Source organism: Bubalus kerabau, chromosome 17 (genome assembly GCF_029407905.1).
Source record: "Bubalus kerabau isolate K-KA32 ecotype Philippines breed swamp buffalo chromosome 17, PCC_UOA_SB_1v2, whole genome shotgun sequence".
Lineage (NCBI taxonomy): Eukaryota > Metazoa > Chordata > Mammalia > Artiodactyla > Bovidae > Bubalus > Bubalus kerabau.
In genome coordinates, this window is record NC_073640.1 from 39,434,301 (window position 1) to 39,460,567 (window position 26,267).

At 50.5% G+C, this 26,267-nt stretch overlaps 2 protein-coding genes and 1 long non-coding RNA gene across 5 annotated transcripts in view; 2 read left to right on the plus strand and 1 right to left on the minus strand.

The window, feature by feature from the left end:
- Positions 1-4,537, plus strand: part of TANGO6 (transport and golgi organization 6 homolog) — a 185,022-nt gene extending 180,485 nt beyond the window's left edge. Inside the window, exons 19-20 of one of the 2 annotated variants that reach the window (XM_055554252.1) lie at positions 187-257; positions 1,726-4,537. The gene's annotated coding sequence lies outside the window, so the exon portion shown is untranslated. Of the gene's footprint in view, positions 1-186 lie in introns of both variants that reach the window. The other variant, XM_055554251.1, reaches the window with a different exon arrangement.
- Positions 25-25,944, plus strand: HAS3 (hyaluronan synthase 3). Of its 2 annotated transcripts, XR_008704576.1 has the most exons (6): positions 25-257; positions 18,195-18,830; positions 21,688-21,789; positions 22,608-23,566; positions 23,775-23,877; positions 25,300-25,944. XR_008704576.1 is itself a non-coding variant. In XM_055554254.1 (5 exons), the coding sequence occupies exons 2-4, from the start codon at positions 18,195-18,197 to the stop codon at positions 23,529-23,531; spliced, it is 1,662 nt and encodes a 553-aa protein (XP_055410229.1). In that variant the 5' UTR covers positions 11,053-15,036; the 3' UTR covers positions 23,532-23,566; positions 25,300-25,944. The 2 variants fall into 2 exon arrangements, 1 of the variants encoding a protein (XP_055410229.1); XM_055554254.1 differs by lacking the exons at positions 25-257; positions 23,775-23,877 and adding an exon at positions 11,053-15,036.
- LOC129632541 (uncharacterized) lies at positions 3,892-5,118 on the minus strand. The gene is made up of 3 exons (XR_008704580.1): positions 5,013-5,118; positions 4,596-4,746; positions 3,892-4,030 (listed from the first exon to the last, which is right to left on the minus strand). It is a non-coding gene; the product is annotated as an uncharacterized LOC129632541 (long non-coding RNA).
- Positions 25,945-26,267: the final 323 nt, after the last annotated feature.

The window sequence follows — 26,267 nt, forward strand, 5'->3', positions numbered from 1 at the left end:
ATCCTGCCTTCAGTCTTATGCTCCTTTAGATTGAGGAATGCTTGGACAGCGTGTTCATACTAAATGCCTGTTGGAAGTGTGCTGTTTATTGGTGACCTGGTGCCATGTTTACTGAAGTCATTTCACATGTAGTGCTATAGATGTCTTACCAATTTACATATTTCGACCTCTGAATTTTGATTGCAGCTAAAAGAGAAGACAAAACGGAGAAACTGGATGACTGCTTCAGACAAGCCCTCTCTGTCATCAACACCTTGGTGAGGCTAACCCAGAGTCTTTAACCAGTCCTCAGGGATGAATTTTGTTGGAGTCTTATCCCCACTCTCTGGTGACCAGGCCCCAGCAGAAGCAAAACACAGTTTCCCAAAACTCTCAAGTGACTGAAGGATCTGTCTACAAGCAGGTCCATTTGCCAGTTAACCTCAGACTATTTCCCTCTGGCCAAATTACAGACATGGTCCTTAGCTTAGAACCTTTGTGGTGAGCAGTGAATTAGAACATAGGGAGTCAGGTGTTTTTAAGGAATATTTCCATTCAGCTAGGATATTAAGATTATTCCATTCTCCAGATCAAAGATGTCTAGAACATCAGGATTGGACCTTCAGATCAGAGACGAATCTCCTGTGGACCAGTTGGATAGACACTGGAAGTTTTTATTTCTTGGCCTTCCTCTAACTAAACTCTATACCACCCTCTTAAGATAATCAGATGTGTCAGACCATTGGTTTAATTTACAACTTTATTTGCATTAAATGCATTACAATTCTTAGGACATACCCTAATGGATCAACTTGATTAGACTGAGAAACTCTCCAATCTAAATACCCATCTAGGGAGTGCCTTGCAGAGCATCCTGGTCCCTTTATCTCCATTTAGAAGTTGTCTCTTAATTTGAATTATTTGGCAAGTGGCTAAAAGCATCTGTTCTTTATTGATTTTGATGGATTCAATTTCAGAGAGTGACTTTTTCTGTCCTTGTTACCAAACTCAAAGGGTCATTGTGTGTGCTTAGTTGCTCAGTCGTGTCTGACTGTTTGTGGCCCCCTGGACTGTAGCCTGCCAGGCTCCTCTGCCCATGGAAGTTTCTAGGAAAGAAAATGGAGTGGGGTGCCATTTCCTACTCCAGGGAATCTTCCCAGCCCAGGGATCGAACCCATGTCTCTTGCATCTCTGCATTAGTAAGTGGATTCTTTACCATTAGCACCACCTGGGAAGCCCAAACTCAAGGGGAGGGATACCTTAATGTCACCCTCCTAAACACCAAATATGACTAAAACATGAAAAGTTTCCAAATTATAATCTCCCATGTTTATCTATATAGATATTATATAGATATGTATATCTGTATACATTTCCATCCTTGAGAAAGAGCATGAGCATTTAGAGCTTTAGGATAATAAGAACACAAAACTTAGAAAAAGGTGCAGAACTCCAGGGGCAGATGGCAGGAGCAGTGGTGACAGTTCCTGCACAGGCCCGTAAGGTGTGTCTGCTTCTGTGTCACAGCTGCGTCCCTCCACTTGCCTCCGCCTCTGCTCTTCTCTCCTCCTTCTGGGGCCATCTTCTCCTGCTGCTCCTCGGGTCTCCTCCCTCCGTCTCTGCCACCGAAGCTCTCCTGGCCTCTCACCTCCAGTTCTTCCACTGCATAGTGGCCCCAAGCTCCCCTGTATCACTCATGGGTCTTTTACTCGCGCCCCTTCCCTTCCCTGCTTCTTCCTCCTCCAGGCCCACTGGCACAGCTCCCTTGATCTCCAGAGAATGGGACTGTGGCAGAAGACCAGCAAGGGGCCGAAAGCTGTGGCTGCAGCCAAACCCAGGAACTCTGCCCAAGTGTCAACTGCTTCATCAGGTTAGACTTCTCGGACACTCTGGATGGCTTCCCTCTCTGGTGTGCTGTCCTTCCTCCTTGGCACATACCTGCCCTTTTACACACCCTCTGTTATTTATTTATTTATCTATTCATTCATTCATTTATGCTGCACTGTGTGGCATGGGGGATCTTTAGTTCCCCAACAAAGGATCAAACCCTGCATTGGGAGTGTGGAGTCTTACTGCTAGACCACCAGGGACATCTCCACCCTCTGTTATTTAATCAGAAATCTCCTAACTTGCACTTTGCTCCATATCATCTCTCCAAACACATACTTTTCCATATTTTCATGTTCTTGTTCTTTCTTCACCTCTCTTCTCCATTCCTTCACTTTCCTATGGCTCTGCCAATCCATCCCCAGATAACAGCCAACCAGGGACGGTGGGTAGGAAAGCAAATCACAGTGACAACAGTTTGTTGAGCACCTACTGTGTGCCAGATGCTGTACCAGGCACTGAGAACACAGCAGACCTTCAGGGAGAGCTGACACTATAGCAGAAGGAGCCAGACAAGAAATAAGATAAAGAATAGAATATCAAATGGTGATAAGTGCTATAGGGAAAACTGAGGTCAGGAATTGGGCTGTGTATGGGCTGAGAGCTATAAGCTTGGATAAGTTGTCCAGAGAAGGTCTCCTGAGAAGCTGATATTTGAGTAAAGATCAGAGGAGATGAAGGAGCAGACATAAAGATACTTGGAGGAAGAGCAGTCCAGGCAGAGGAAGTGGTGAGTGCCAGGGTCCAAGGTGGGAGAGGAGAGAGGTGAAAGAGGAGGGATGGTGTGAGCCCACTGGAAATGGAGGGGAGGGGTGTGGGGCGCCTGGCCTGTGGACCCCTTTGAGTGAGGTAGGGGCAGCCACAGACCTATTTCCAGCTGAAGCCCCGTCAGCATGTTTTTGGTGTTTTTTTCAGATTCTTTTTTTTCCTTTAAATGTGGACCTTTTTAAAGTGTTTATTGAATTTGTTTAATATTACTTCTGCTTTATGTTTTGGTTTTTTGGCCAGGAGACATGTGGGATATTAGTTCCCTGACCAGGGATCAAACCTGCACCCCCTGCGTTGGAAGGTGAAGTCTCTTTCAGCTTGTTTTTGGAAAGTACTTTGAGGCCAAGGTGATGAAAGCTGTAAAATGGGAAATACACTGAGGCAAAGGGAATTCATACCCAACCATGGATTTTTTTCCCCCTGAGTCCTATGGAAGCAGTGAGCCCTGTCCCCTTTCACCACCCTCCTTCTTTGGCAGCAGAAGAAAGAGGACAGCAGCCCTGTGTGTCTGGCCTACATCCCTGCCCTGCTCCAGCTCTTTGTCTGTGAGGCTGTGAGTGAATGGAGCCTTGCCTGCCACCTGCCTGTGACTCGCGGGCAGTCCCTCCGTGGAGGGACAGCCAGGGCGAGTGAAAGTTGATCAGTGGGTGGGAGGACAATTCATCTGACCTGTGCACAGTCAGACTGGCCTCTGCAGTCTCTGCACAGAATCAAAGGCTCAGCTGGAATTTCAGTGCAAGGGGGGGAGTCAGAAAATGGGAACTGAGTTTCAGGGTGGGCTGTGGGAGGCAGCCACTGTGCCTGACTGTGGAAGAGGAGTAGGCATGTGCTTCTTCCCCTGCCTCCTGGACAGCAGCAGGCATGACCTCTAAGGGCCCAGCTGTGTCCTCCAGCGAGTTCTGCAGCCACGGAGCTTCTGCAGTCACACGCGGCAGCCTCACTGCAGTGCGTGCTCCTCTCCCTTCCATGCACCACTTGCTCTGAGCTGCCTGGGGGTTGGGAGTTGTCTTCTTACAACACCGGCTGCTGCCAGGGCTCAGGGCTGTGCTCAGTGTACCCATGCCTGCCAGCCGTGTAGAGGGAGCACAGACCCGCATCACCAGCCTTGAAAGGGGCTGTTTCCAGTCACTCAAAGGGTCCTCCCTGTGGTCCCTCCCCACTGTCCTTCGTGCTGACTCAGGGGGTCCATGCTCCCAGAAGGGCTCAGGTGTTACCTGTTCCCACCCCCAAGACACTCTGCATCCCTGGGCATAGAAGAGCAAGGTCAGTCCCTCTGGGTTTCCTTTAGTTTCCTTTCGTTTTTTATCCATGAGGTTGTTTGATTCTCAGGACAGCATCGTGGATCGGAGAGGCAAGCTATTGTTACTCCTCTTCGGTGGAATTTGGCCAAAGTCTCCTGAGGGGTTGAAGCAGACTCTTTTGAACATCCATTGAATGCTAGGGAGCCTCTCCCCACAAAACTAGTATAGAAGGAAAACACTTCCAACTGGAGCACAGTTTGGGAAACATTCAGGGGCTCATGTACACACAGAAGCCCCAGCACATGAGTCCCACGAAGCAGTGGTTGAATCTCCAAGGACCTGTGCTGAGGGATGCTGGCCCTGTGCTGTCCCCTGCCCTCAGAGTGCTGACGAGCAGCAAAGCCAGCTCCTCAGGTACAAACGCCCTGGCTGCATCTGTCTGTCTGTGCATGCACATGTGTGTTACATATGTTTTATGCATTATAACAGACTTAAAGTATATGTGACAAAGATATACTCACCTCCACTCCTACCCAAGGTTACCACTGATTGGCAGTTGGGTATATATCCCCAGATCTTTCCTTCCTTTCCCCCTTTTCCCAAATGAACACTCACATGTACATTACTGCTTTCCAAAGGAAAAATGGGATTGTCACCGTAAAGACTGTCCTGTGTATTTTTTTCTTAGTCACATATCTTGGAGACATTCTCAGTACTTACAGACTCTGCCCTGTGATGTGGTGTGTCTTCCATTGTATAGATGAGCCACAGCTGGTTTAAGCATTTGCCTCTTGATTGTCAACTGAATTATCTCTAATTTCCAGTGCTTCTCACACATAACTCTTTGCATCTTGAAGTGTTTCTATAAGTCCTAAGAGGTTGGAAGAACAGATTCAAAAGATACAAATGTTTTCAGTGTTTGTACCAAAACGTCCATGAACCCACTTGTGCTGATCATGTTCCTCCATCCTCAGCTGACAGTGTGTTAAATAGCCATGCCATACAGGTTCAGTCACCACAGTGCAGTGTTAGCACCATTCTCTAAAACATTCCGGCCCAAGGAGTCTTCAGAGGATGGAGTTTTCTGTGGATCAAAGCCACTAATGGGGCACAGTGACACTCTGCAGCTGTGCTCACCGGCAGCCAGCTACGAGTACTCATCCCGGAGAGAGAGCCCGAGTCCCTGCAGGTCTGTTCAGAAGTGCTTGGACAAGGCTCTCCACTCTGAGACTCAGTCCTGTGTGTTCAGGGTGTGCCTTCTCACGGGGTTAGAAGTGCCCCCTTGATAATGACCATGGTTCCCAAGGCATACTCAGGACCTAGGGTCTGACGGCGCCTCAGGGTATCAGGTTCATCCTGTAAAACCCAGGTGGAATGATTGCTGGAGCTCCACATCACGTTAACACTATAAAGAGCTTATTATGCTCTTCTCTATACCTGACCTTTATTAATCCACTAAATCCTCACACTGGGCCTATAAGGGAGGTATTATTATTATCCCTGTTTTGTAGATGGGAAAACTGAGACACATAAGAGGCTAATTACTTGCTCCAGATTACGTAGTTAGTGAAAAGTAGCCAAACCAGTATTTGGACTCAGTCTGACTCCCAAGGCTGGGCTTTTAGCCACTGTGCTTTGCTACCCAATAGACAGACACTATGTTTCCAAGTGGTAAAAAAAACACACACACACTTTTTTTTCCTTTCCTTTTTTTAATATTTATTTATTTGGCTGTGCTAGTCTTAGTTGCAGCTCGTGGATCTTCATTCTCTGTTGCGGAATGTGAATCCTTACTTGCGGCATGTGGGATCTAGTTCGCTGTCCAGGGATTTAACCTGGGCCCCTTGCATTGGGAGCATGGAGACTTAGCCACTGGACCATCAGGGAAATCCAAAAAACTGTTCTTAATATCAGTGAGGATAAAGACAATGGTTTTCTGCCTGTTGAGATGGAGCATGTGTTTCAAGGTAAACCTCAGGCCAGACTCCCTCCAGATAGTGTCCTTGTACATCAAAACCCTACTTCAAACACCAGAACTTGTTACACATACTGTATTTGACCTTGTCCTTTGTTCAGCAGCTGGACATGAGATTTGCTCAAGCCCCCTAGCCTGTCTGCTTCTGTACTTAGACAGCTTTTGTAAATCGCTCATTGACATACCTGTTCTTTCTGGGGTAGCTAAGGCAGTAGACCTCTGAGGCTGCAGAGCTGCTGTGTAGGGGCATAGAAAATGTAGCAAGTCTTCCCATGAGCTCTAATCAGAACCCAGAAATGTCTTCTTAAAGGTTGTTTTTTTTGTTTGTTTCAACTTTTCACCTCTTATGAGCAGGGTTTCAGTTCTCAGATTTCAGTATCTCAGAATGATAACAATGGATGGTTTTAATTCTTGGGTATATATTTCCTGCATATATACACTGATAGCTCTATTCCATACCATTCCTTCAGAGAAAAGAAAATGAGACTGGAATTCATGGGCCTATTTTGCAGAAGGGGAAAATAGGGTTCAGAGAGAGAAGTTCTTAAAAATGGAAAGAGAAACGGAGAAATGAGTGCACTAGAGCAGAGAAGCTTCTGACGTTATTCGCTAGTTTTGTTTGTTTGTTTGCTCTGCTGGGTCTTAGTTGCGGCACACAGGATCTCAGTTCCCTGATCTGGATGGAACCCTGGGCCTGCAGCATTTGAAAGCAAGAAGTCTTAGCCACTAGACCCTGGGGAAGTCCCTGTTCACTGGTTCTTATAGGAATCAGGTAGCCAGCACCTACTCCATCAGAGAGATGCAGGGGCACCAAGGGTGGAGCTGCTGTTGTGAAGAGCCGCTTCGGAGCTGCAGGAGCATCCTCTCTGCTTGGGGGACTGGGGACAGCTACTGGGCCTTTAAGTGGTTTATTAAATGATGTAAGGTTTAATCTTCATTGTCTGCCCTAAGAGCTAAAGCCTGCTTAGAACAGTGCCTGGGTGGGGCTTTTCAGAGGTACAGCCCTAGACATCACACGCATAGGTAGCCAGGCGCTGGGGAGAACAAAGCTGCCTGCTCCAAGCTTCCAGAGTCTCTAGAGCTTGAAAAGGCTCCCCAACCCCTACTCCGCCCCACCCCCCACATTCACACACACCTTTATTAGACCACACACCCACTTTCCACACTTTAAAACCTATGGTGACCATATTAATCCTAGGGAAAGGCCTGCCTGAAATTAGGCTGTCTGTACTAAAAGAAATGTGGTGCTGATGCTTCAGAGAGCTGGGCCTGGGGTGAGTCTCCACCCTCCCACCACCACTTCCAAAGAAACTGTATCAGTGTTGTTCAGAGATTGCAAAGAACAAGGCTCCAGCATCTGCCTTGTGGGAGTTGCTCTGTGGCCAGGGCCAGGACCATGTGAGAGAAAGTCGTAGGGACTCTGTGCCCCAAAAAAGAGCAGCCCAGATCCACCACCCTAACCCATCCTTCAGGGAGGAAAAGCCCTTCATGCACAGAAGTCCTGTCATTTGTGAAATAAACGAATCCTGGTTGCTGTTTGGCAACTCTCTCCTCCCTGGCTTTACCCCTGTTATCCTGGAAAAAGCAGGCAACACTTTTGCCAGTGGAAAGGTTGTATCAACCCCATTCCAGGTAGATTCAGAGATCTGGGTACACGCCTAGGTAGTCCCCATCCACCTCTGTTTATCTCCTCGGCTCTCCCTGCTAATTTCTACCTCAAATTAATGTCTTTTCTCCTTTTCCTTTTTACCTTGTGGCTCAGTAGTTCATTGGTTCATTGTTAAGTCTTTAAGGTCACTTCATTCAGACCAGTGTGGCAGGCAAGGTGCTGGGTAGACAGTCGTCTACTCTGGAGCTCAGCCCCGGGACTGGCTGGTTGGTTGCTGTCCTCCGGCTCGCAGAGATGTGCTTGCAAACCCATGTGAGGAGAATCCATGTGATGCGTGCTCAATGCTGGATGCATAATAGAATCTCCTAGGGAATTCAATAAAAATTCAAGCCTGGAGCTCACCCCCAGTGATTGTGACTAAATTGATCCGGGATAGGGTCCAGGCATTCATGTTTTTAAAAAACCTCCTGGAGTTTTAAAAGTCTAATGTGCAGTAGCCAGACGTGAGAACTGCTGCATTAGCTTATCTGGTGAGAAAAGGGTGGCAGGGAGCAGGAAGAGAGAAGGACACAGAGTGTGTGTGTTAGGGAGGTGTCCTAACAAAAAATATGAGTGTGGGACATATTTGGGGGGGTCTCTCCCCACAAAGGACTGATGGGAACTGCCCCTACCATTGGCTCTTCTCCAGTTGCTTTTATGGATGATGGAGCTTTGGACCTCCTCTGTGACAGTGACTAACTGTGTCTTTAATCAAGAAAGAGGACATGAAGCAGAAGTACGAGCACATTTAAGAACTGTAATTGACAATACTGTAACAAAGCCCAGGTGAATATGGAACGAGGTTACCTTAAGCAGTTTGTTCCCCTCCTGTTGATCCTTGATCGTACAACTGGGGCTCTAGGCTGGGATTGTGTCCCGATCAGGTCTGGGAAAAGTGAGTGTGTGCTTGTGTAATGAGCGAGTATGCACGTGTTGGTTCTGGGTACAGTACGTTATGTGCATGTGTGGGTGTGGACATGCCCATGGGTATCAGGATGGGAGTCAGTTTACAGCACCCAGAAAAGACAGCCTCTCCCTAGGCAGGAGTACGATGCTGCTGACATCATCATTCTTGGAAATACGTTTTTTTCAGGAAGAGCATCCTCTCAGGGTGCTCCTAGAGCCCACATTTAGAGTGCCTGCCTCGCTTCCCCAGGATCACCATGACCCTGGATGAGGGACTGAGTGGAGGTTGACAACCAGCTGGGTTGTGCCAGGCAGATCCTGTGCCCTGGTTCAGGGTTGTGTTGCCAAAAGGAAAGAGTCTTTTTGGAATTCACTCAGAGTTGCTGGATGAGCAGGCCCAGATCTACATACTCCCTTCTTCCCCGCAAAAAATCTCTTGAACAGTTCGAGGGATTTAAATAAAGCAAATTACTGGAGTTTTGGCGGCGGCCACTAATCCTGTATGCTGGCCCTCCCAACTTCCCTGCTTTTTCATTAGACTGAGGTTGCCAGACCTTTTGAACATGAACCCATATATGATGCTATATCCCACCCAGCACCAGTTTCTGTGAATTTACAATTTATATAATTTTATATTATTTTTATTTATTAATTTTTTGGATGTGTTGGGTCTCCATTGTTGCACGGGCTTTCTCTAGTTGCAGAGAGCGGGGGCTGCTCTCTAGTTACAGTGAGGTGGCTTCTTGTTGCAGTGGTTTCTCTTATTGCAGAGCATGGGCTCTAGGGCATGCAGGCTTCAGTTGTTATGGCTCATGGGCTTAGTTGCTCCGAGGCAAATGGAATAATCTTCCCAGACCAGGGATCGAACCTATGACCCCTGCATTGGCAAGCAGATTCCTATCCACTGTACCATTAATAGAATATTTGGAGAGTACAGAGAAAAAAGCAAAGAGAAAAATTCATTGATCTACCACCCAAATCTGATATTAATATCTGGGTGAATTTCTCTCCTGCCTTTTAATTCATAGGATTCAAAAGAAAACAGCAATGTTAATGCAGTCATTCATACATGATGATTTTTGTATCCTGCCTTTTCATTTAATATTGCATTATTTTTTGCATATTCCTGCATTCTCTTCCTGAACATTATATTTAGTAGCTGCACAATATTCCACCAAGAAGGTAGATTATGCTTTAAAATCGCCTTCTGGATTTCCTTCTTCATTCACCTGAGGGAGGGAGACGAAGGAAAGATGGCCAGGAAGAGCTTTTCCTGTTCAGGATTCCAAGAAAAGCATCTCCAAGTCTGGCTTGATACTTCAAGTGGTTATCGTTCTTGTGTGCCCTTCTAATCCTGACCTTCAAGCCACCATAAAAGAACCTGACCCCTTAGTAGGAATTGGCAGCCCTGCCTCCAGTCGAGCAGAGGCCCCTTAACGTGAAATGAAAACGACCCTTCCATCCAAGGAGAGAAAGACTAGAGTTAAAATCTAACCACTGTAACTGCAGGACAGAGAAGTCCTTAAGCCTCCTTCAAACGTAGCACCTAGAAATGGTACTGATCACAGACTACTTGTCGGTAAGAGGGGAGAGCTATGAAAGGATAACTTTGTTTGCTGGTAGCTGCCTGGCTGCTGTCAAGGCACACACCTTCCACTTTGAATTATGTATTAACTAGTATTGCAGATTAAGCTGCCTTGAGGACAAAGCCCTATTTAGTCACCTGGGAGACATAGCCTGCTGCTTTTTGGGGGCCAATTTAAATTTCACCTTCATTAGCTTTGAGAGGTTTTGATTGTGGTCAGCCCAGAGGAAGTTGATGGGATGAAGCCTGGAGAGATTGGAGGAGACCTCGTGGCTTGGTTGCCATCCTCCATTCTGCTTGCTTTGCTAGAAGCTGTGGGCTGGGTGCCAGGGTGGAGCACTGAAGCGTGAGGTCAGAGGGCACGGGGGAGCTGTGGAGCTAGAACATCCCTCTACCCCTCCTCTGCCCAGTGACTCAGTAGGCAACCAGTGGAGCAGAGCAGCACCTGGCAGGGCTATCCCACAGCTTCAAGCATGAGTGATGACAACAGGGATCGAACAGCGGGCTCCTATTGGCACAGGTATTTGAATATTTCATGGGTTTGGATTTGAAAATTAGTTGAAAGGTGAGATATTGGTTTGTAGTAGTGTCAGATTCAGTCACCTCAGACCCTCCAGAGCTTTGAGAATGGCCTCTTCAGCCCTCCAAACTCTAGAAGTCTCTTTCCCTTGGTTACTCCACCACCTGTAGTCTCACTTGTGCCTGGTAGTTGACACTGCCAGCCCTCACCTCCACTTCCTGGAGGCAGCACCAACAATTCACACAACAGCCCTTTCTCACCCCTTTGTTGTGATTTATCTGCATTCTAGGGCGTCCCAGGTGGCGCTAGAGATAAAGAACCCACCTGCCAGTGCTGGAGACTTGAGAGACTCTGTTTAGATTCCTGAGTTGGGAGGATCCCTTCTGCCTCCCAACAGGTCTCCTACCCAACTCCTAGTCTTTACCCCAAAGTACCAAACAAGACTTATAACCTCTTACTGCTTTGCTCTGACATCTTCAGTAGGTCTCTGTTACCTACTGGATAAAACCCAGACCATTCTGTCACCCAAGGCCCTCCAGAATCCGTTCCCAGCTTCTTCCTCTGCAGGTAGACTATCAGGCACTTTCTACATGGCAGCAGTGATGCAGGGTCTTAAGTGTAAATTTTTTGTTTCATCCTGACTGGTCTTTGCTGGGCTTTGAACACACCTCACGCATTCCTCTGCTGCTGCTGCTAAGTTGCTTCAGTCGTGTCTGACTCCTAGCGACCCCATGGACTGCAGCCTACCAAGCTCCTCCGTCCGTGGGATTTTCCAGGCAAGAATACTGGAGTGGGTTGCCATTGTCTTCTCTGGACGCATTCCTCTACTTTCTCTCTTTTAGAATGTTTGTTTGGCTGTGTTAGGTATTAGTTTGTGGCATGCAGGATCTTCGTTGTGGCTCACTGGCTTCTCTAGTTGCTATGCACAGGCTTAGTAGCTGTGCTGCCACGAGGGTTTAGTTGCCTTGCACCACCACATGGGATCCTGGGCTTCCCTGGTGGCTCAGATGGTAAAGAATCCGTCTGCAATATGGGAGCCCTGGGTTCGATCCCTGGGTTGGGAAGATCCCCTGGAGGAGGGCGTGGCAACCCACTCTGGTATTCTCGCCTGGAGAATCCCCACGGACAGAGGAATCTGGCAGGCTACAGTTCATGGGATCACAAAGAGTCAGACACGACTGAGTGACTTAGCACACATGTGGTATCCTCGTTCCCCAGCCAGGGATGGAACCCATGTCCCCTGCTTTGGAAGACCAATGGATTCTTAACCACCAGGGAAGTTCCTCCTCTATATACTCTTTATTTGTAAATGATGCCTTCTGTCTAGAATGCTCCTGCCGCTTTTTGTGAAACTCTGCTCAGCCCATACCAGCTCAGAGATCTCTTTCCTGAAAAAATCTGCAAATTCTTCTAATTGGAGTCTCTCAGCAACATTTAATTATGAACTTTCTTCTATGGTAACTTAAGTTTTTAAGTGTATTTGTCTTCAAAATGGATAACCATTTAGACAGCAGAGACCAGCCTGACACTTTGCAGGGCCAAAGCATCCTTCTTGGCTCAGAGCAGGTCATACGTGAATGTTGAAATACTGCATGAACCTTCTGCCACAGAACTGAATAGGTGGCTTACCCTCTGGAACCTGGGTAGCAGCTAGTTCAGCACCCTCTGAAATCACGTTTTTAAGTAATTGGATATGGAATTATTCCTATTTCTAAATCCCCAGTGGTAGGCAGAGATAAATGTGAGCTTTGTTGTATCAGCCCCTTAAAGATTCCCCAACCCACCTCCCCCTGAAGAGACTAATGCAAATAGGGCCCAGCAAAGTGGATGTTAATTACAGGCAAATTCTGCCTGGCCACAAGGGTAAAGCTCTCCTAGCTGCCTGATCACACTAGGTCACCTGGCCCTGAAGACCAGAAAAAGAGAATTTGCTCACCAGGGGAAACCATTTAAGGGGCCAAGCCAGTGGATATGGGCAGAGTGTTTACTGTTCTCATAATGGTGCCCTGGGCCTGCTGTTTATTTCGGAGGTTTTAATTGACTAGTGAGGTGGTGCTATACCAGCTCACCACCTATAAACCTCCCTGGAACCAGCTGAGTGAGTTAGGCACTAAGCCTGTGGGACAAATTTGGAGTCTTGGAAATTAACTAGGCATGAGATGATCCCGGAGCAGCCCCAGGAAACTTGCACCCGGAGAAGTCATGCTGCTGTGTTGCTGAGGGCAGAAGGGATCTTTCCAAACTGGCTGCTCTGTTCCTTAATTGTCTAAACAGGTCACTTGCAAGCAGCCAGTTGGCCGGATCTGACTCGGACACATTTGGCCTGACCTGTGGAGTGTTTTTTAACGTTTGAATTAGTAGCTAACACTTCAGTGGGAGAAGACTTCATATAAGAATCTGAATTTCTGGCTTCTCCTAACGATAGAGCACCTGGCCACGCTGGGCTATCTCTCTCAAAGGGACATCCCCTTTAAATGGGACATTCACTTCCCACCAAGCTGATCACTAATTTTTTGTTGCTGCCCAGCCTCTGCTTGTTTCCCCTGTTCTAATAATTTGTAGATTGCAGTGGGAGGTAGAATTAGATAGCTTTTCCAGTCTGGCAACTCCAGGCTCTGTAATGCCCCTGCGTGTAGAGGCAGTAGTTAGAGCTCAGGGAGTCCGTAATGCAATTGAGATAGGGCATTTTTCATGAATACTGAACTTCCTGCCACCAAGCGTCACACCCTGGAGGGATAAGTATGTAGAATCCATAGCATTGGCAAGCAGATGCCCTTCTCTGGTTGAAGTTGGCTGGAGTTAACCTTTACTGAGCACTTACTCTTGGTTGGTCTTTTCAATCTTTATGACAGTCCTGTCAAGCAGATAATCAGTCCCATCTCTGGGGTGAAGACACTGAGGTTAGTGCCACGTGGCTGGCTAGTGACAGAACTTACTCCAAGGGCTTAACCAAGGTCTTCTCTCTCCACTTGAGCTTCAGTAGCTGTGGTGCATAGGCTTAGTTGCTCCTTGGAAGATCCCCTTGTGGGATCTTCCAGGATCAGGGATCAAACCCGTGTACCCTACATTGGCAGCCAGATCCTTAACCACTGGACCATCAGGGAAGTCCTTGAACACTTGTTATAAAAAGCACACGAAAAAGGAATGTTTAAACTATGTAGCATATTAGTGATGATTTTCTCAAGCAAGAGTCCAAAATGATTTGGTTTATATACTGCAAGATGGGAGTGGGTGGAGATGTGTCAAGGTCTGTTTACCTGGGGGACTGAGGCATGAGCTCTGTGGCCCAGTGTGAGTCATGGTGAGCCCCTCAGACTTCTGAGAGGCGCAACTTGCAGACTGCAACTCACATTCCTATAAATTTTCATAGCAGTTGTCCCAGGGGTATCCAGGAGATATGTAAATTCATTTTTTACTAGTCTTCAATTATAATACATCCAAGATTTTCCGAGATTTAGAAACCATTGTGTTCAGCTGTTTATAAACTTCCTTCCTTGAATGCTAAGAACTCATCTCTGCCCAACTCGACCCCACTCCATCTCACCTCACCCAGGTCTAGCGTCAGCTTTAGGGAACTTGGAAACCTCTGGTGATAAGGTCAGTTGGGAATTTAGGAAGTCGTGGGTGTCGGAAGTAAAGGTGTAAAAAAGGGGAGGAGGAATTGGTTTTGGCTCTAGGACACAGGGAACTTTCAAGGTTCTTGCAAAACCGTTGTAGCTCTTGAAAGCCTTTAAGTCATCAGCGCCCCACTGCAGAATTCAAGAGCTTGTCACAATTGTTAAAACCTTTGACTTTTTTTTTTTAATTTAACGAGTATTGTCTTCTGAGCCTTTTTTACCCCCAGCAGGAAGGTTCTGCTGTTTTAGCTTTAGGTTTAGTTTTTTGTGTTCTACACAAAGCACAGCTCCTTCGCCTGCAGCAGTCGGGGGATTTCTACCTGCTTGCTCGCTTTGCAGGGTGAGTAGGGTTCGAGGCTTAGAAGACGGGGCGTGGGGCAGAGGGCAAGTCAGAGTCACAATTTTGGAAGCCCCTATGGGTTATACTGAAGTTAACTGCTTCAGGTTCCATGTTGAGCACAATGACCACCTCTTCCCTGGGCAGTTGGTCCCGGGCTGAACGCGGAGGAACTCGGCTTTTGGCTTCGGTTGGGAAACCCAATTTCGGAGTGTGCGGAGACTGCGAGTCTTTCCGAACAGGAGGAGCCGCGTCCACTCGGGACCCTGCGTCCCACCGCGCGCCGGGCTTCCCCCGGCCGAGTCGGGAAGGGGATGCCCCCTCGCAGCCCTCAGGGGAGCCCTCCCACTCTTCCCAACTTTCCCGGCCCCAGGGCCGGAGGAGGGCGCTTCTCCCGGCGGGGGCGCGCTCGGTACTTAAAGGCTGCTCGGCGGGGCCAGCGCTCGTCAGTCGGAGCGCGCGGCAGCAGCAGCGGCGCACGGTGGAGCGAGGCGCAGCGGCGAGGAGCGGGAGGAGGGGCATGGAGCCGCCGCGGGCCTGCTGAGCACCGGAGCGCGGGCAGCCGGCGGCACGGTGAGCGCGGGCCTGGCCAGCCGGCCAGCCCTCTCAGAGGGGCGGGCTGCCCGAGGAACCCGGGCTCCAGGGGTGGCGCTTGCTCAGCCCCGCGGACCCCGCCGGCTCCCCCAGCCAGCCGTGTGGGTGCTGCGTGCAGCGCCGCGAGGCAAGCTGAGGGCTGCGGCATCTCCAGGCTTCCCGGCGGCCGTTCCTGTAGCCCCCTCCCCACTGACCCCTCCTCCCTTTCTTCATCCTCTCCTTCTCCAGCCTCTCCTCCCTTCCTCCCTTGCGGCTTCTGTTTTGTGAATGGATTAGGAGGTGGACGACGGGGAGGCGCACCAGGCTGGCTGGAGTCTCGCTGCCCCAGGCCCGCCCGGGTGTTCGCACCTGTCCAGGCACCAAGATGCTCGGGGCCCCGGTTACTGCGGGTCAGCCGGGCCGTGGCCGCAAGTACCCGCGGCCTGGGCTTCCCTTTCCTTGCGGGCTCGGAGGAGCTGGGAGGGAGGCCGGGCGCAAAGAGCCCCTGCCCCGCGCACAAGTTTCCGTCCCGCCGCGTGTGGGCCCCACAGCAGGGCACACCTGTCAGCTGGAGAGGCTACAGACTGGGCAGCCCCGCGCAGTGTCGGGAGTAGATGGGGGCGTTCGTCTTTGGCTGGAGGTTTTCTCTTTTCCACGTCTCTCGGGGTAGGAGGAGGGCTTAGGGCGCGTCCCCAATCTCTTGCCCTTGAAGCCGGGTGCGCATTAAGCTACAGGGGCTGAGCTCTCCTGGATCTCCTGTGAGAAAAGCGGGTGGAGGGGGACAAGAGGCTCCTCTCCGCCGGCTTGAGGGGTCCCCTGTCTGAGCAGGGCCACTTGAGGCGGAGCTGGCACCAGAGCCTGATTGCACATGGGGTCTCTGGCTGCGGGACCTTCTTGGGGCCTCTGTGGTATAGGGGTGCCAGGATAAAGCCTTTAGTTCCTGAGCGGGGAAGGAGGGGTCCTGCCCGGAAAGGAGGGGGCCGGCGACACTGAGGATGCCGCCTTTGTCTGCAGACACACTTTGCCAAGGTAGCGCCCGTCCCCCCTCCCCCCAGGAGGTGAGTGGGGCCTGGTCCGACTGATTCCTTGCGTTTTCCGTTTCTTCCCGGCTGGGTCGTGGGAAACGGGCACGTGGGTGTGGCTGGCACCGCCTTCGTTAGAAAGCCAGGGTCTGGTGGGGGTGAGAAGCATGGCCAGTGCCTTCCGGGCTGCGTTAACCTGGTGGGCACCGCCTCTGGCACTGCACCGAGGCGGGGCGCCAGCGCCGGGCAGGTTGCTGGGTTGGCCTCGGCGCCCCCTGCTCTTTACCAGCGCGCAGGCAGGCAGCAATGCCCGCAGCGCCCCCATGGCATATAAGCTCTAGAGGGGGGTGGGGGCTCTCCTAGGTGGTGGATGCAGGGCCTAGGGACCCGTGGACTGCAAGCGCGTGCGAGGGCCCCCCGAGGGGTGGGGCGGGGGAGACAAGGACGGCTGGGAATCTTGCAGAGGAAGCACAAGGCAGGCTCCCCGGGACAGCGGGGCAGAGCGCCCGGAGGCCGAGCTTCCCGGAGAGGTGAGGCTGCCAACAGCACTTTCCGGACCGAAGCTGCTGGAATGCTGCTGAGGCCTGAGTCTCCGGTTGATTTAGGCACCGACTACGTGTTCCTCACCCCTCCTGTGTGAGAGGTGGCAGGGGAACCAGCCCCCTAGCAAGAAAGTATGTTTGTGTTGAGGTGGCAGTCAGGAGTCAGTTTGAGTGAGACCTGGACTTGGAGCAAGCTTGGAAGTGAGACCCCTTTGTCTGTAAAGGGTGGGCGGTGGTGGTAACAGGATTCTCCAGATCAGGCAGGTGGCAAGGAGAGGAGATGGGGAGAGGGCCTCATCAGCCTTCCCCCAACCCCTCCCCTCCCCCACTCAGTCCTTCAGGGCTACTGTTCAGTATAATGATTTACCTGGGACCTATGGAACAAGAAACCATTGGAATCCCTCCCCAAGGAGTTGCTAAGTCCCAGAGAATTTGGGCAAGATCAGGCAGCCAGGGCGATAGTAGGGCTGTGTCTCCAGCACAAGGCTTCAAGTACCAAGTGCTCGACTCGGCTCACTAAAACACAGCTCTTTTCAGATGGGCAGATGCTGGAAGTCCTGAGTGTTCCTAAAAGAACCTGCCAGCATTTCCTGGAGTAGCGGGGCAGGGGTACAGGGGTACGTGGACGGAGATTCCATGCGGGCACTAGGGCCAAGTGGATGGGGCTTCCTGGCAGGCACCCGTCCCGGGCTGCTGGGCTGCGGCAGTGGCAGCTGCAGTTCCCCCTGGTGCCCCAGTGCTGGGCTTCCAGGAGGGCTGTCCACACCCCAGCTCTCATTTCCTTTTCTTTCCCTTGTCTGCTTTTCCTGGTTACTTTCCCTTTTTTTGCTGCCTCTCAAGTCAAAGAGAAAAAGATGAGAAACAGAGAACATTGGTAAACTTTCTCTTACAGATTTAGTTGTTTTGAGAAAGGGAAGCTGTTTCCTCCTTTTTTCCCTCAGGCACCTCTCTCTGTTTCCTGCTCTTTCTCATCTTTTCCTTCCCCACTTTCTTCATGGGTGTGATCCCCTGGTGGGTATAGGGCATAAAGGCTGCCTAGCTGCCCTTGCCCCTCCACTTCCTCCCTCTTCTTGGCTTCTCAGATGCTCAGAGCTTCCTCTGGCCTCAGGCTCACCCCTACTGAAGCTTACCTGTGAGAGCTTTGGGTCAGGTAGATCCCAGTTCTGCCACCAGCTAGGTCTCTCTCAGATCTCTCTGGCTTGGGTTTAGCTAATGATAGTAAACGCTGCTTTGAGTGCTTTATGTATATAACCCATTGAATCCTCAAAGATGTTAGGAGGTTAGTGCTGCAACACACATTTTACAGATGAATAAGGGGTAGAACAGGCACACAGTAAGTGGCAGAGCTGAGTGTTCTTGCCTGGAGAATCCCATGGACAGAGGATCCTGCCTGTCCTCTGTCTGCTACTAAACTACTACTACTATTGGTCTGGCTTTCGAGTCTCCAGTCTTGGTCATGTTCAATAAATGGTGATGGTTGTTATTAGTGGATCATTTCCCCAGTTCTAGGCCAGGCCCAGAGAACATGCCCCCACGGCCATTGACCAGAGAAACTGCCTCCCGCTGACCCACTTCTCCCACCTTCTCCCACCAGATGCCGGTGCAGCTGACAACAGCCCTGCGTGTGGTGGGCACCAGCCTGTTTGCCTTGGCAGTGCTGGGTGGGATCCTGGCAGCTTACGTGACAGGCTACCAGTTCATCCACACAGAAAAACACTACCTGTCCTTTGGGCTGTACGGTGCCATCCTGGGCCTGCACCTGCTCATCCAGAGCCTGTTTGCCTTCCTGGAGCACCGGCGCATGCGACGGGCAGGCCGGACCCTGAAGCTGCCCTCCCCATTGCGGCGCTCGGTGGCGCTCTGCATCGCTGCGTACCAGGAGGACCCCGACTACCTGCGCAAGTGCCTGCGCTCAGCCCAGCGCATCGCCTTCCCCGACCTCAAAGTGGTCCTGGTGGTGGATGGCAATCGCCAGGAGGATGCCTACATGCTGGACATCTTCCACGAGGTGCTCGGTGGCACTGAGCAAGCCGGCTTCTTCGTGTGGCGCAGCAACTTCCATGAGGCGGGTGAGGGTGAGACGGAGGCCAGCCTGCAGGAGGGCATGGACCGCGTTCGGGACGTGGTGCGGGCCAGCACCTTCTCGTGCATCATGCAGAAGTGGGGAGGCAAGCGAGAGGTCATGTACACGGCCTTCAAGGCCCTTGGTGATTCGGTGGACTACATCCAGGTGAGGGTGCCTCCCTAGGTGTGTGTGGATGTGTGGATGTGTCCAGCCAGCCAGGCATACTCTCCTGGGGAAGTTTAGGTCCAGTCTAGGTGCCTTGTGTCTTGTGCTTTCCTCCCCTACACTTCAGAAGGCAGTAAACACAGTAATTTTCAACAGCTGTCCTGGGGTCAAGAAGACCTAGGCGGGAATCTTGGATCTGCTGGTGCTTTAGCTGAATGAATCTGGGCAGGTCTCTGGACTCTGGGCAGGTCTGTGGATTGGTATCCCCAGAGTGTCAAACAAGTGTATAGCATTTACTTTATACCAGACACTGTTATAAGTACTTGATGTGTTTTAGTTCTTTTAATCCTCACAATATTTCTAGGGGATGGGTACCATGCTTATTTCTACTTACAGAAACTGAGCCTGCAGTGCAGCTGCCTAATGCCTAACTTGCCTCATGTCACACAGCAGTCATGAGCAGAGCCAGGAGTGGGGCCCAGGCCGTTTGTCCTTGTGCAATACTGCCTCACCATTGACAGCATGGGATGAGCCTCTTCATAAAATGTGGGGAAGAGCAAAAAAGAATCATGCTCCAAAGCACTCAGATAGTTTTAGTTATGGGTTGATGAAAAGTCTCACTCTTTCTGGTGTCAAGTTCTTATCCGTGAGGCGGAGGGACACAGGTGCGAATTACCCCCCAGCTCAGGGCTGCAGCCATCTTGGCAGGGCCAGGACCCCAACAGACCCTGCCTCGCTTCCAGCTAAAGCGGGCATTGACACCTCCTTGAAAATTTTATTATGTTGACAAGGTAACACGGCTCCAGTTTTCATATAACAAAACCTAGAGAAAACTGATCAAAGATTATGCATCTCAGTACCGAGTAGAAACTGACACCCAGGACCCAGATTTGTGGTCCAGCATCTGTTCCCGCTTCTCTGTTCCTGCCCTTCTGCACATATGCCCATCGCTTGAATGAATAGCAGCTGCTGTGGTCGCCCACCTACGTACCAGCACAGTCTTGCTGACAGCATGTTGCGTACTCCAATATTTAAATTTTCTATACGGTACCCACCTAAAATTAGCTTGCTGCAGATTTTTTTGTCTTGGCTGTTTGGAAAGTTGTACCCTCGCATAAGAGTTGGTACACCTACCTCTTCCTGCCTTCCTAGGCCCAAGGGCCTCCTCAGCGCCAGAGAGGGAGGGCTGTGAGACAGGTCTTGATTCTGCAGTCCGTCTAGGGTCAGGGGCCTTTGAGACTTGCCAGTGGACTCAGACGACTTAGAAAAGCCCTGGAGCCCTGGCACAGGCTCAAGCCATAATGACTGCTGTCTATTCCCTCGAAGCACAGGATCCCCTCAACCCTGCCCTCCCACACCTCTTCCTTTCCAGTGTGTTCTGGTGGGTCGGCACATGGGCTCACCTGGGGCAGCCCTGGGCCTGCCTGTCAGTGAACACTTTGGATTTCAGTCTGTCTTCACGAGCCCGCTGAAGGTGTCTTTCCCTTTTCAGGAGATAACCCTGCTTCAGCCAGTGGGAAAGCCCTGGCAGCCGTTTCCTAACCTTGCTCAGTTGGAAAGACCTCCCTGGGATGAAGGAAGTGCCGCAGTGTGAGGAATGACAGTCAGGGCTGGAGTAGTTGTGTGACCAGCAGTGCTGGGAAGCTTGGCCTATAAGCTGAGGAGGTTCTGGGAGTGTGGCCTGAGCCTCCTGCGACCTTCCCAGTCTGGGCCAGTACTGTAAGGATGTGTCAGTGGGGAGGCAGGTCGGAGTGGCTGCGATGACTCTGGCTGTTCCCCTCTGCCCTCTGCTGCTTGTCTGCAGTCACTGAATCTTCAGGGATGGAGAGAGAGAGCAGAGGGTTGGAGTGCAGCCCCTTTCCTGCAGGCTAGTGGGCTCTCACTCAGCAACTTTAGTAGAAGAATTTTAGGTTTTTGCAGACTCTGGGCTCATCTGTGGATACTGTTTCTTGCTCTGTTGGGGTCAGGAAGCCAGTTCCCCTACCCAGTGGCTATTTGGGATTTTTACAGCATCTCAGTATTTTCTAAAATGTAGACAAGGAGTCAGGCAATAGGGTAAGTGTTTGTAGTACAGGTTCAACTATTAACAATAATGGGTCGCCTAACAGAATCAAACCAGGAGTCTCCCATGGAGGGGAAGGTGGGTGGGCAGGATTTGATCCAGGTTCTGAGTGGAGGAGCTGCTATCAGCTTCTAGGCCCATCCAGAGCTGGAATCTAGGTGAGAACAGCCCTTGGCTCTGCTGGGCCCTAGTCTGGGAGACCTGGCCAACAGGGCACAAATGGCCTGGCAGCCACACTGGTGGGGCTATGACTGGGCTAGATACACCTTCCACTTGGGCTGGCTGTCTAAGAGACTGAAACAGGGCAGCCTGGTTCATGATGATCCCGTGAGCAAGCTTTGGTGGTAGCCTCTGGCAGGAGCCATTTCTCAGCCTTCTGAGCAATGTCTGCTGGCCTTGCTCTAGCCACAGTGCCTGTCAGTCTGATTTCAGTGACGTTTTCCTTTCTTCCCAAGGACCCCAGAGAAATATATTAAGACCACTTCTGAGGAGCCTGGCTCAATCAGGGCTAAAGATCTGTCCAGTACTAGACACTTTTCCCTTTCTGGGCCCACCACTGAAAGTCCCCTGGGTTCCTCTCTCAGCCAAGCAGCTATCAAGTCGGTACCTGAACTCTCCTGTTTCTTACTTCCCTCGGTAATTCATCTCACCCCTTCTGTTTGGCATAGATGTCTTTGTTAGTGGTTTGAAGTGTGTCTGGTGAAGGGGTTATGTCCCTCGGGCAGTGAGCCACCAGGGGTGGGGTTGGTGGGTGTATGTGTGTCAGAATGGACTGACAGTGCCTTCCTTCTGCAGGTGTGTGACTCTGACACTGTGCTGGATCCAGCCTGCACCATTGAGATGCTTCGAGTCCTGGAGGAGGACCCTCAAGTAGGGGGAGTCGGGGGAGATGTCCAAGTAAGAAGTAACCAAGGATTCCTGTGGGTGGAGGGTCTGGATTCTTTCTGCTTCTTCATCTAATTGGATATACTGGGGAAGTGGGCATTTTGTTTGGGAGGGGGATTTCCTCTTTGACAGTTTCATTGGTACCAAAGGGCTCATCTGCTACCCACCCCCTTTTCTGTTCTATTTCCACCAGGGGCAGGGGGGCAGAAAATTACTTGACTGGTATGTAGAGAGCCTGTGCTGCTGGGAGGGGCACAGTGTTCTGAGGCCAGCCATCTTAGAGGAGGCTTCCTTTTTGGCCAGTGGTGCAGCACGCACCTGCAAAGTTAGACCCCCTGAAAAACGCTTGCTGTTGGGCACAATGCACTGAAGAGCTCTGTGCAGTATGGTATGAATAAAGGGCCAGATCTTCTTCCAAGGGAACTGCTGGCAACATACCATGTCTTTCCAAGAAGCTTTCCAACTGCAGAAAGGGTCAGTGTGGGGGGCTGGAGTGTTACTTTGCTTCTTTCTCAAGCCTTTCTCTCAGCCGCCACCACAGGCTGCCTCCTGAGATTGAAGGTGGCTTTGGCTGCTAGAGCACTTCATTGGGACAGTTGGTGCATATGACACAGAGGAGAGGTGGGGCTGGTGCTGAGAAGAGTTGACTGGGTGTGGTTGCCTCCTCTCAGCCTCTGGTTTCCCATCTCTGAGAGAGCTGGGACTTGTGGCCAGGAACTAGAGCAAAGGGCTACAGATCTCAGAGTGTAGGGAGGCCTCCTGTTCTCTGGTGTCTGTCTCCTGGGGCTCTCATCAGGCAAGGAGGCCCAGAATCTCTGGTTCCCTTGCAGATCCTCAACAAGTACGATTCATGGATCTCCTTCCTGAGCAGTGTGCGGTACTGGATGGCCTTCAATGTGGAGCGGGCTTGCCAGTCCTACTTTGGCTGTGTGCAGTGCATCAGTGGGCCCTTGGGCATGTACCGTAACAGCCTCCTTCAGCAATTCCTAGAGGACTGGTACCACCAGAAGTTTCTGGGCAGCAAGTGCAGCTTTGGGGATGACCGGCACCTCACCAACCGAGTCCTGAGTCTTGGCTACAGGACTAAGTATACAGCTCGTTCTAAATGCCTCACGGAGACCCCCACCAAGTACCTCCGGTGGCTCAACCAGCAGACTCGCTGGAGTAAGTCTTACTTCCGGGAGTGGCTCTACAACTCTCTGTGGTTCCACAAGCACCACCTCTGGATGACCTATGAGTCAGTGGTCACAGGTTTCTTCCCCTTCTTCCTCATTGCCACGGTCATACAGCTCTTCTACCGGGGCCGCATATGGAACATTCTCCTCTTTCTGCTGACAGTGCAGCTAGTGGGCATTATCAAGGCCACCTACGCCTGCTTCCTGCGGGGCAACGCAGAGATGATCTTCATGTCGCTCTACTCCCTTCTCTATATGTCCAGCCTCCTGCCGGCCAAGATCTTTGCCATTGCTACCATCAACAAGTCTGGCTGGGGCACCTCTGGCCGAAAAACCATCGTGGTGAACTTCATTGGCCTCATCCCTGTGTCCATCTGGGTGGCAGTCCTCCTTGGGGGGCTGGCCTACACAGCTTACTGCCAGGATCTGTTCAGTGAGACAGAGCTGGCCTTCCTGGTCTCTGGGGCCATCCTGTACGGCTGCTACTGGGTGGCCCTCCTCATGCTGTACCTGGCCATCATCGCCCGGCGATGCGGGAAGAAGCCAGAACAGTATAGCTTAGCCTTTGCTGAGGTGTGATGCAGCCCCCAAGCAGAGCGGGATGAGTGCAATGGGTAAGGGAGGGAAGGGGAACAGAAAAGACAGGGTGGGAGGGAGAGGGGGTGCTGTTTTAGTTTTTTAATGGTCCAAAGTGCAAAGAATGGTGACTGTCGTATGGCCTGGGACAGCTCTGCTTCAAGGAGGCAAGTCCAGTGCAGCGGAGGAGAGGCAGAGGAGGCATACTGTTTTCAGGCCGCTTGTCTGTTGCCTCCGCACATACAGGTGGCCTCTGGGCAAGATTCCACTTCCTCCCCTGAGATCCAGAGGGAACTCAGAAGTGTGCTAAAGCAAATACTAAGTTCCATTCAGTGGCAACTTCTCATGGGTGAGTGAGCAACGAGGGCCCAAGGGAAGGGGTTCTCTTAGTCCACCTGAACACAATCAGAGGTGGTGGGAGTACTTCTGAGTGATCTGGGCCAGCTAGTAACATGTCCCCACCTCAATCTAGTTATCAATGCAATAAGATTGTGCCTGAAATACAAGGCCCAGAAGCCTGATCTTTGGGCATCAGAAAACAGGGTCCGGGAATGGTGCTTTCTTATGTGAAGTACCTCATTCCGCATCTCAGCATCCCAAGGATGAGCCAGACTAGCAGGGAGTTAGCACTGTACTGTTTTTAAGTGTGTGTGTGTGTATGTGTGTGTATATATGTTAAAAAGGAAAGCTGGCCAGGAGGACCAAACGGTGGTGGTGGTGGTGCTAAAAGCCATGGGTTACATGGAGGCTGGGAGCTGACAATTCTACCTGGAAATTGCCCAGACATCTAGATTAGCTTGTCTGTGATCTCTTCTGAGAAGGTAAAATGTTCTGGTCATCTACCAAGAAGATTAACCCTAACATGATGAGAAAGGAAGTGAGGACTTGGGTATTACAAGCTGTATACTCCTGAATTCCTCTCTCAAATTCAGCTCTGAGTCTAAGCCAGCCTTCTCACTTGGCTTCCCTTCACAGTGATAAGTCACCTCTCCCACCCTCCTCCTCACCGAGTTAAGTTTTTCAAGGTGGCAAGTGAGACAGAGCCTAGGGCTCTCATTGGCCCCTCTGCAGTAGGCCAGCCTGCTGTCAGCATGTGGGGGGAAAACTATTAGGAGTCTCTGACCAAACTGGCTGCAGCCTGGAACTGCCTGGACAGGTTCCTTGGCAGCTGGACAGCACACATGACATTCAGGCTACAGTTCTTGACAATCAGCTCTAATGGAAAGCTTTTCAGCATTCCCTAAGTGAGCCCTCAGTCCAAGCTGGTCATCGTTGAGACTGTCCATTCTCCTCAGTGGCTTCTCCAGGGAGTTCTTACAGCCAAGTTGTGGATAGTCACTACTGCACTTGTTTGCTCCTGTCCAGAAACCAAACAAGGGGAGGGAACTGGTATCTAAATTCTAAGGTTCTTGTCTTCTCTCATGCCTCTTGAGGATGTTTGGTTTTCCTCTGCTTTTTTGGAGAGGGTGTGAGGGAAGGCCGTATTCTACAGATTTGCAATCCACAAGACTGCTCTGAGCTCTTGGGTTTAAAACCTGGGATACTGACTAAGCCTTTGACTTAGGGGTCACTTGCTCCAGTGTGCTCTCTCCAAATGTCCACTCCAGAGAGCCTGCTGACCTGTCAGAACCAGCACCAAGGTGGAGAGTAGTTGAGGGGCAAGCCTCTAGTGTGCCCAGGTGCTACCCACAAAGGAACTAGGTGCACTCTGAGCCAGAGTGGCAAACCCTGGTGCTTCCCGTCATCACCCGCCAACTCGTGGGTTTTCCAGGTGCGCCAACATTGCTGCATCGCATAGGCCTCAAGCTTCTGAGAAGACTGTTGGTTGACATCAGGCCTAATCCAGAAGGCTAGGAAGAGGCAGCAGGCATTTGCTAAAGGCAGTTGTTCCGGGCTCTTCCGTGTTTTTGCTGGCCAAGAAGTAAACTATTTTGAGCACTACAATGGAGGAAATCCGGTCAGCCAACTGCAGAGCTGACTTCACTAAGGGCTTGTTTTTCTTCAGCTTTTACTTGAAGGTTAACGTGGGATGGACGCCCAGATGGAGAGCTCTGGGCAGTCCCCCTCTCAGCTCTGCCTTGCACTTAAGAGATCACCAACTTTCCCCAGGTCGAGCAGGCAGGTACAAGTGGGCTCACAACGTTTGACCTCGACTGGTTTTTCTAAGTTATTTTGTACATTTTTCAGCAGCGAAACCAAACTGGGTCTTCAGCTTTATTCCCTTTCTTGCAAGGGAAGAGCCTTTATACAATTGGACACGTTTTGGTTTTTCCTCAATGAGAATTTTAACCCTCTTTTGTATTAATTTCTACAATTTGTAAACATATTTATTTTTACTTTTTTTTTTTTACTTTCTGGTGAAATTTTTTATACTGCACTTATTTGTCAAAATAAAGAATCTCACTTAAGGCTGGTATCTCTGAACTCCTCCTTCCCTCTTTGAACTAATGAAAGGTCTTTAATTCAGTTCCAAGATGGGTATTTGAGGCAGAACTAGTTTTGTCAAGGTAATTCCAATGGAACTCAGAAGCAGGTAAGTTGTCAAAGCCTCTGTCCAGGCCTCTGGACCTGGGGAATACAGGAGGCCTGCTTAGTAACTGCACACCTGTGGTGGCTTAGTTTTTACTGTAGCTGATGCATAGGGTCTTTGGAGAAATTACTGAGCCAATGAGTTAGCCCTAGCTAACCAGTTAAGGCTAAAAACCAAAGCTTGCTTCCTCCTTAAATGAAAGTATATTA